Raw genomic sequence first — 10,081 nt, 5'->3', positions numbered from 1 at the left:
TCATTTAGCAGAAGACGCTAGATAGCTGTTGAAGGAGAGCCCCAATTGGTCAAGACACTAGATAGCTGTTGAAGGATAGCTCCCATTGGTCAAGACACTAGATAGCTGTTTAAGGAGAGCCCCATTGGTCAAGACACTAGATAGCTGTTTAAGGAGAGCCCCATTGGTCAAGACACTAGATAGCTTGTTAAGGAGAGCCCCCATTGGTCAAGACACTAGATAGCTGTTTAAGGAGAGCCCCCATTGGTCAAGACACTAGATAGCTGTTTAAGGAGAGCCCCCATTTGGTCAAGACACTAGATAGCTGAATTTAAGGAGGAGCCCCCATTGGTCAAGACACTAGATAGCTGTTTAAGGAGAGCCCCCATTGGTCTATGTGTAGCTGCTTGAGGCACTTGCAACACAACAGCTACAAGGAAAAGTAAAACCATGACATTTATCAAAAGGAGGAGCTGTCTTTAAAACCACAAAACTGATTGCAGCACAGTTGTTCTTTTATAGGTGTTTTAAATGGGAGAGTTTAAATATACAAGGATGAAGCTTTTCAATCACTTGACTTACTGAGCAGCCACGAGAAGGAGCTTTCAAAAATCCTCCAGTAACAGTGTACAAAAATCATGGGGGGGGTAACACATTACAAAAGCTCAAATACTCCTCAAAACTCTGTCCATTTTTTTTTCAATCCGTCCATCTCTCTTAGACCTCTGAGCTGTTGCTGCAGTCGTCCATCCTCGCCACCATCATCGCTTCCGTGCTCGCCGACCACCTCACCCTCTCTTTCCTCTCCTCCTTCTGTCTGTACCGGACCACCAGGACGAGGATGATGATGAGGAGGAAGGTGAGCAGCATTCCCACCAGCCCCCCCACCACCGTCGGCAACCCCTCCTCCCCCTCCCCCCTGCTCAGCTCTCTTGGTTCCAGACGGTCGGCGTACAGCTCCACCCCCGCTGCCGCCCTCCTCTCGGTACGGTCCAAGGCGATGTGCATGATGTTGGTGCCACGGTTGTTGTCTGCTCCAATGTCATCGGCCACGTCGGGGACCGCCGCTCCGACCAATCCACTGGCTGACCTCCTCACACGGTGACCTTGACCTTTGACCCTGGGGGTAATGGAGAGGTCGTTGCCCGTGGCGACCAGGGAGTGGTGGTACTCGAGGCTCCTCTTGCCGATGCCGTGGTTGGCGTTGTCTTTGGAGCGGATGGTGTAGATGGTGTGGATGAACCACTCACGACCCGCAGCCACCTGGGACAGGAGGTTAGAGGTTAGAGTGTGTTGTCTGCACACTTGGGTTCAAATAAATGTGTTTTTGATTATTTGTTATATAAATAATTATTTTCTGTGTATTTGAAGAATTCTATCTTGCTATCTGGTACACAACATAACTATATGGTATACAACATAAGTATCTGGTATACAACATAACTATCTAGCTATCTGGTACACAGAATAAGTGAAGAGTTTCAGTCCAAAATGCTATAGTTAAGCAATAAGGCCCGAGGAGGTGTGGTATATGGCCAATATACCGCAGCTAAGGGCTGTTCTTAAGCACGACGGAAGCGGAGTGCCTGGACACAACCCTTAACCGTGGTATATTGGCCATATACCACAAACCCCCGAGGTGCCTTATTGATATTATAAACTGATTACCAAAGTAATTAGAGCAGTAAAAATAAATGTTTTGTCATACCCGTGGTATACGGTCTGATATATCACGGCTGTCAGCCAATCAGCACAATATAGTAGAACACTATATTAAAGCAGAGTACACTATAATAGAGCACAGTATACTATATATATATATATTTTTAACTAGGCAAGTCAGTAAAGAACAAGTTCTTATTTTCAATGACGGCCTAGGAACAGCGGGTTAACTGCCTTGTTCAGGGGCAGAAAGACACATTTTTACTTTGTCAGCTCTGGGATTCAATCCAGCAACCTTTCAGTTACTGGCCCAACGCTCTAACCACTAGGCTACCTGCCACCCTGTAGAGAACATTACAGTATAATATAGTAGAGCACATTACAGTATACTACAGTAGAGCACAGTACAGTCCTTCAGCTCACCCGACCTAGAAGTCCTTACAATCAAATGCCGGCCATTTTACCTCCCAAGGGAATTCTAGTCAGTTTTAGTCACAGTGGTGTACATTCCCCCTCAAGCAGACACAAAGACGGCCCTCAAGGAACATCACTGGACTCTATGTAAACTGGAAACCATATATCCTGAGGCTGCATTTATTGTTTACCGACTTGCATTTTATTTATTACCGACTTGCTAAAACTATAGTTTGTTAACAAGAAATGTGTGTAGTGGTTGAAAAACTAACCTAAGTGTATGTAAACTTCCAACTTCAACTGTATTCTCATTCACCCCTTTAGATGTGTGTGTATTAGGTAGTTGTTGGGAATTGTTAGATTACTTGTTAGAAATTACTGCACTGTCGGAACTAGAAGCACAAGCATTTCGCTACACTCGCGTTAACATCTGCTAACCATGTGTATGTGACCAATAAAATTCAATTTGATTTGATTTTTTACAATACAGTATGCTATAGCAGAACACAGTATAGTATACTATACTATAGTAGAGCACAGTACAGTACAGTATACTATAGTAGAGTACAGTATACTATACCGTAGAGTAGTCGGACGTATACTATAGTAGAGCACATTACGTACAGTATAGGAGCTATAGCAGAGACAACGTACATGTATAACATAGTGACAGTGAGTACTATTAATGCAGACACACAAACAGTACAGTATAGTATAGCAGAACACAGTACAGTATACTATGTCGACACAGTACAGTGATACTATAGTAAATAACACATCAGTACAGTACAGTATACTATAGTAGAGTACAGTACTACTATAGCAGAACACGGTACAGTATACTATATTAGAGCACGGTACAGTATAGTCAGAGCACAGTAACGTACGTATACTTAGGCAGAACACAGTACAGTGCACTATAGTAGGGCACAGTAAAGTATAGTAGAGACAACTACAGTGTACTATAGTAGAGAACAGTACGCGTACACACAGCACAAGTATACTATAGTAGAGCACAGTACAGTGGTAGTTGTACTATTGTAGAACACAGTGAGTATAATACACTACAGTACAGTATAACTAATAGTAAGAGAAAGTACCGTATACTACATACAGTACAGTATACTATAGTAGAGAACAGTAACAGTTACTACAGTAAGTACAGTATACTAAGTAGAGATAAGTACAGTAAGTACAGTTACATGTAGAGAAAGATAGGTAAGTACAGGAATACTATAGTAGAGAACAGTAAGTAGTACAGTATAACTATAGTTAGAGAAATACAGTATAGTACGTACAGTATACTATAGTAGAGAAGTACGTACAGTCAGTATACTATAGTATGAGCACAGCGCAGTATAATAACTACAGGTACCGTGTACTCATAGTACAGTACAGTACCTGGAACATGGCCGTAGAGTCCAGTCTGAATCCGTCTGTTCCAGGCTGTCTGACCAGAGAGAGAGTTGAGGGGTCATCTGCAGCCAACATTGCATTAAATTCCACGTCACCAAACCCACGGGCCTGAGTCTCGGGCTGGGCCTTGTCCTGGAGGGGGAGGAAGAGGAGGAGCGGAGAGGAAGAGGAGGGGAGAGAGTGGGGGGGGTGGGGACACACGAGGAGTAGAGAGTAGAGTATTGATTATCACCAAAGAGAATACACAGACAGAATGATAAAAATAAAGATTGACTGTAGTGAAATGCAGTGATAACACTAGACAGTACCGTTTTAACGTTGAGAGGTTCTCTCTCTCAAGAAGAGAGTTCTTGATGTAATGTCATCTTTGGGTTAAATCTATCTTTTCTGAGATCAGAATCAAAAAGCTTTCTCAGGTCCTTTCTGTTCTACAGGACTCTCTGATGCTTTACATTCATAATTTAACACGCTCGTCGTCAGTACATTACATTCATAATTTAACACTCTTGTCGTTGCTACATTACATTCATTTTGTATTCTTCCTCATGATTTATTAAAGGAAAAAACATGCATATTTTACATTAGGAGATTCAGACATTGTACTAATGTGATAAATAGCTTGATTTTAAGTTGTGTCTAGGGTGTTTCTTAGGATGTAATTTTAAGTTGTTTCTAGGTGTTTATTAGGATGTGATTTTAAGTTGTTTCTAGGTGTTTATTAGGATGTGATTTTAAGTCGTTTATTAGGATGTGATTTGAAGTAGTTGATTAGGATGTAATTTTAAAAGGTTTTAGGTGTTTATTAGGATGTAATTTTAAGTAGTGTATAAGTGTTAATTAGGATGTAATTTTAAGTAGTGTATAAGTGTTAATTAGGATGTAATTTTAAGTAGTGTATAAGTGTTAATTAGGATGTCATTTTAAGTTGTGTCTTGGTGTTTATTACAATGTTATTTAAGTTGTTTATTGGGATGTAATTTTAAGTTGTTTCTAGGTGTTTATTAGGATGGGATTTTAAAAAATGTGTCACACCCTGATCTGTTTCACCTGTCCTTGTTATTGTCTCCACCCCCTTGAGGTGTCACTTGTTTTCCCCAGTGTATTTATCCCTGTGTTTCCTGTCTCTCGCTAGTTCATCTTGTATGTTAGTCAAGTCAACCAGCGTGTTTTTCCCGTACTCCTTCTGCTATTCTCTTTGTGATAGTCTTCCCGGTTTTGACCCCTGCCTGACACTGGMCTACTTTCCCGCCTGCCTGATCATCCTGCCTGCCCTGACCTTGATTATGCCTGCCCTTTGGTGCCTTTTGGACTCTGAACTGGTTTTGCCTGTCCACGACCATTCTCTTGCCTTACCCTATTGGATTAATAAATATTCTAAGACTCCAACCATCTGCCTCCTGTGTCTGCATCTGGGTATCGCCTTGTGTCATGATAGTTTATTAGGATGTCATTTTAAGTTGTGTATAAGTGTTTATTAAGGATACGATTTTAAGTTGTTTATTAGGATGTGATTTTAAGTTGTTTCTAGGTGTTTATTAGGATGTGATTTTAAGTTGTTTCTAGGTGTTTATTAGGATGTGATTTTAAGTTGTTTCTAGGTGTTTATTTAAGGATGCGATTTTAAGTTGTTTATTAGGATGTGATTTTAAGTTGCTTATTAGGATGTGATTTTAAGTTGTGTATAGGTGTGTATTAGGTAGAGCAGAGAGGGAGAGTCTGACTGACTACAGTCTGCTATACTCACTAAGATCTTGAAGTGGTAGAGCAGAGAGGGAGATTCAGCCAGACATCCAAACTCAAAGTTAGTGGGGTTGTACTTGGGCACGTATCCATCCGCGCCGGTGCACAGGTACACCTTCTCTATGTTGCAGAAGAAAGAGTCCCCCAGGTTCTGAACAGGGTCCACCATCACAAGACCGTAGATAGTATCACTGGAGGGGGTGATGGGGAAGGGGAGGGGAGGGGAAGGGGAAGGGAGGGGAGGGGAGGGGAAGGGGGTGGGCAGAGAGAAAGAGAAGCCAACGGTCGTTTCAGTAGTGATTATAATCAATAACAATCATGTTCCGTGTAGCCCTTTACGCGTACCCGTAATAGGGTGGAAAATGGCACCGATAAGCGCCTAAATTGTAACACAGTAGCTGTACAGTAACATGCTATACGGAGCTTGGTATAAATATTTTTACCATCACAGGTACTTGAAATTATGTTGTGAAATTAATTTTCATTTAATGCTATTGAAATTGTAAAATGATTCCATTGTCTCGAGTACCATTTAACCTTTTTATGAAATTGAGTATATTGACAGATATTAAGTCACCTTTGATTGGCCGTAATTTAAACTGTACAGCCTACGAACTTTGTTCGATGTCAGTCTTCATTGAAGACTACCTGTGCTGGAGGACATCTGCAACATGGTGCTGGCAGGCTTAAATAAAAAAAATTATGTCAAATTAAATGCACTAAGTTGTTGCTCTTTTTGTTTGCTGTCACAGTTTATTATAAGGTGTAAAAATTACCCAACTAAATTTGTAACTAGTCCTTAAAGCTGAACTATGTAACTAATGGTTAGTCTACAGAATGTAGCCTATTGGTGTAAGGATCGACTCTGGAGACGAGAAGCAGGGACAGGGAGTGAACACTTAATAACCATGGACAGGAACAGAATACAGACAGCGTCTGGACAGGGGGAATTGGAAACATCCATTATGCTGATACGGGGATGAAACAGAGGAAACAGACAGATTTCAAGGAAGGCAATCAAAACGTGAAGGAGTCCAGGTGAGTCCAATGAGTGCTGATGTGCGTAATGATGGTGACAGGTGTGAGTAATGATGGTGACAGGTGTGAGTAATGATGGTGACAGGTGCGAGTAATGATGGTGACACATGCGCGTAATGATGGGTGACAAGGTGTGAGTAATGATGGTGACAGGTGCAGTAATGATGGTGACACATGCGACGTAATGATTGGAACAGGTGTGAGTAATGATGGTGACAGGTGTGAGCCGTAATGATGGTGACAGGTGTGAGTAATGATGGTGACAGGTGTGAGTAATGATGGTGACAGGTGTGAGTAATGATGGTGACAGGTGTGCGTAACGAAGGGCAGCCTGGAACCCTCGAGCGCCAGAGAGGACGAGCGGGAGCAGGCGTGACAATTGGAATATAAACAAATAACAAGAGGCCTATTGCAACCATCGATGGCACTAGATTATCGCCAACCATCAATATGATAATTGGTTATATCATTACCGCTCCCTAAAAGATGCCGGTGTTACCCTTAGTCAGATATTTGTATATAATGATGAGATGCTCATGTTTCCGTCCTAACAATGGGGGTCATCCCAAAGGCAGGAAGGCAGGCGACAAGTTCAGGTCTGCATATTAAGCTAATGGAAACGCATTGGGCTTATTCTGGACTTATTTTGGCGAGAGGGAGACCTCTTGCTTCGCCTCTTTCCCTCTGCCTTAGTCCTGCTTGCAAACAAATTATTTTGTTAGATTACTATTCATGTGCTCCAAAAGTGACTGGTATGGTCATTTCTTATGAAGATCGGGGGGTAAAATAACCCGGAACTGTCCATATTTGAAATGTTTAACTACATCAAGTCAATCAGGGGATTGAGTGCTTTGTGGCAGAAGGGCGTGGGCCAGAATCAAGCACACGCTGACACAGTAGGCCTATATGTGATCAACAGCGCTAACCTCTAGATGACCCCAGGAAACAAATTAACTACATTTTGACAGTTCATGTGTAACCTTAGGATAAACTAAATCAAATCAAAATATTATTGGTCGCATACACATGGTTAGCAGATGTTAACGCGAGTGTAGCGAAATGCTTGTGCTTCTAGTTCCGACAGTGCAGTAATATCTAACAAGTAATCTAACAATTCCCCAACAACTACCTAATACACACAAATCTAAAGGGGTGAATGAGAATATGTACAAATAAATATATGGATGAACGATGGCCGAGCGGCATAGGCATGGTGCAATAGATGGTATATAATACAGTATATTTATATGATATGAGTAATGTAAGATATGTAAACATTATTTAAAGTGGCATTGTGAATTAAGAATTACCCACTTTTTTTCAATTTTCTCCTAAAATGAAATACCCAAATCTAACTGCCTGTAGCTCAGGCCCTGAAGCAAGGATATTTATATTCTTGGTACCATTTGAAAGGAAACACTTTGAGGTTTATGGAAATGTGAAAGGAATGTAGTAGAATATAACACAATAGATCTGGTAAAAGATAATACAAAGAAAAAATATAACTTTATTTTGTATTTCTTTGTACCATCATCTTTGAAATGCAAGAGAAAGGCCATAATGTATTATTACAGCCCAGGTGCAATTTAGATTTTGGCCACTAGATGGCATCAGTGTATGTGCAAAGTTTTAGATTGATCCCATGAACCATTGCATTTCTGTTCAAAATATTGTATCAAGACTGCCCGAATGTGCCTAATTTGTTTATTAATAACTTTTCACGTTCAAAACTGTGCACTCTCCTCAGACAATAGCCTGGTATTCTTTCACTGTAATACCTACTGTAAATTGGACAGTGCAGTTAGATTAACACAAATGTAATCTTTCTGCCAATATCAGATATGTCTATGTCCTGGGAAATGTTCTTGTTACTTACAACCTCATACTAATCGCATTAGCCTACGTTAGCTCAACCGTCCCGTGGAAGGGACACCGATCCCGAAGAAGTTTTAAATTGACTAGTGATCCATTTACTAAAGTGTTCAGTGATTGGGTCTCAATGTAGGTAGCAGCCTCTCTAAGTTAGTGATTGCTGTTTAGCAGTCTGATGGCCTTGAGATAGAAGCTGTTTTTCAGTGTCTCGGTCCCAGCTTTGATGAGCCTGTACTGACCTCGCCTTCTGGATGATAGCGGTGTGAGCAGGCACTGGCTCGGGTGGTTCTTGTCCTTGATGGTCCCTTTGGCCTTCCTGTGACATCAGGTGTTGTAGGTGTCCTGGAGGGCAGGTAGTTTGCCCCCAGTGATGCATTGTGCAGACCGCACCACCCTCTGGAGAGCCTTGCGGTTGAGGGCGGTGCAGTTGCCGTACCAGGCTGTGATACAGCCCGACAGGATGCTCTCAGTTGTGCATCTGTAAAAGTTTGTCAGGGTTTTGGGTGACAAGCCAAATTTCTTCAGCCTCCTGAGGTTGAAGAGGCGCTGYTGCGCCTTCTTCACCACACTGTCTGTGTGGGTGGACCATTTCAGTTTGTCTGTGATGTGTACGCCCAAGAACTTAAAACTTTCTACCTTCTCCACTGCTGTCCCTTCGATGTGGATCCCTCTGCTGTTTCCTGAAGTCCACGATCATCTCCTTTGTTTTGTTGACATTGAGTGAGAGGTTGTTTTCCTGCCATCACACTCCTAGTGCCCTCACCTCCTCCCTGTAGGCTGTCTCGTTGTTGTTGGTAATCAAGCCCACTACTGTTGTGTCGTCTGTAAACTTGATGATTGAGTTGGTGGTGTGCATAGCCACGCAGTCGTGGGTGAACAGGGAGTACAGGAGGGGGCTGAGCAAGCACCCTTGTGGGGCCCCAGTGTTGAGGGTCAGCGAAGTGGAGATGTTGTTTCCTACCTACCCCACCTGGGGGTGGCCCGTCAGAAAGTCCAGGACCCAATTGCACAGGGCGGGGTTTAGACCCAGGGCCTCCAGCTTGATGATTCGCCTGGAGGGTACTATGGTGTTGAATGCTGAGCTGTAGTCAATGAACAACATTCTTACATAGGTATTCCTCTTGTCCTATGGGATAGGGCTGTGTGCAGTGTGATGGCAATTGCATTGTCTGTGGACCTGTTGGGGCGGTATGCAAACTGAAGTATCCAGTCTCTACATACACTAGACACGTGTAGGTCCTAGCCTAGTGGAGACCAATATCTATCTTGTGTTATTAAGCTATGTAAAACAACGGTTGTTGATGTGTACGGCTGCATTGTGTAAATTTCAATGTTGCAATAATAGAACCTAGGTCTATAGCGTTTGGGTGAGAGACTACATTATCTGAGATAGCGAGCCCTGATCCCAACAACTCAACCTGAGCGACAACATTATCTGAGATAGCGAGCCCTGATCCCAACAACTCAACGTGAGCGACAACATTATCTGAGATAGCGAGCCCTGATCCCAACAANACAACATTATCTGAGATAGCGAGCCCTGATCCCAACAACTCAACGTGAGCGACAACATTATCTGAGATAGCGAGCCCTGATCCCAACAACTCAACTGTCCCCGCACGTTTAGCCACCGAAGAGGCTCATTTGAATATCCTGATGCATCAGGAAAATTATCCGCTACAAAATAGTGATCAAGTTAAGATCCGACATCTGTACAGGTGTGAATGAGTTGGTTGACTGTTCCTCCTGTTCAGGTGTCATCTCCCTCCTTGCCTATAGGGGATGCTGTCTGCTGTAACCTACCCTCTGAGAAGGCCACGTCGCTCTCCTGTCCGAAGCCCATGGATCCGTCAGACAGCCATAGGTTCCTCTTGGATAGCAGGAATATCTGAGTGTTGAGACTGAACTCTAATGATACTGGTTCACTGACCTGGTGAGGGAGGGAGAGTGGGAGGAGGGA

The 10,081-nt window shown here is 42.7% G+C and overlaps 1 protein-coding gene and 1 pseudogene across 1 annotated transcript; both read right to left on the bottom strand.

Moving 5' to 3' along the window:
- Positions 1-293: 293 nt before the first annotated feature.
- On the bottom strand, positions 294-5,397 carry LOC112072558 (FRAS1-related extracellular matrix protein 2-like). The gene is made up of 3 exons (XM_024139953.2): positions 5,216-5,397; positions 3,457-3,603; positions 294-1,242 (listed from the first exon to the last, which is right to left on the bottom strand). The coding sequence occupies exons 1-3, from the start codon at positions 5,378-5,380 to the stop codon at positions 697-699; spliced, it is 858 nt and encodes a 285-aa protein (XP_023995721.1). The 5' UTR covers positions 5,381-5,397; the 3' UTR covers positions 294-696.
- A 4,474-nt stretch (positions 5,398-9,871) lies between these two features.
- Positions 9,872-10,081, bottom strand: part of LOC139024866 (FRAS1-related extracellular matrix protein 2-like) — a 28,557-nt pseudogene continuing 28,347 nt past the window's right edge.

This window comes from Salvelinus sp. IW2-2015, unplaced genomic scaffold, assembly GCF_002910315.2.
Source record: "Salvelinus sp. IW2-2015 unplaced genomic scaffold, ASM291031v2 Un_scaffold1960, whole genome shotgun sequence".
Taxonomy (NCBI): Eukaryota; Metazoa; Chordata; class Actinopteri; order Salmoniformes; family Salmonidae; genus Salvelinus; species Salvelinus sp. IW2-2015.
This window is presented reverse-complemented; position numbering and strand designations above follow the sequence as displayed.

What these genes read in the sequence shown, in the direction of transcription:
- LOC112072558 (XM_024139953.2), bottom strand. Translation starts at nt 5,380, where the DNA reads ATGGTGGACCCTGTTCAGAACCTGGGGGACTCTTTCTTCTGCAACATA. An exon ending in TCTACCACTTCAAGATCTTA is followed by an intron (nt 3,604 to 5,215) that starts GTGAGTATAGCA and finishes CTCCCCCTCCAG; the next exon opens with GACAAGGCCCAGCCCGAGAC. An exon ending in ACTCTACGGCCATGTTCCAG is followed by an intron (nt 1,243 to 3,456) that starts GTACTGTACTGT and finishes CTCCTGTCCCAG; the next exon opens with GTGGCTGCGGGTCGTGAGTG.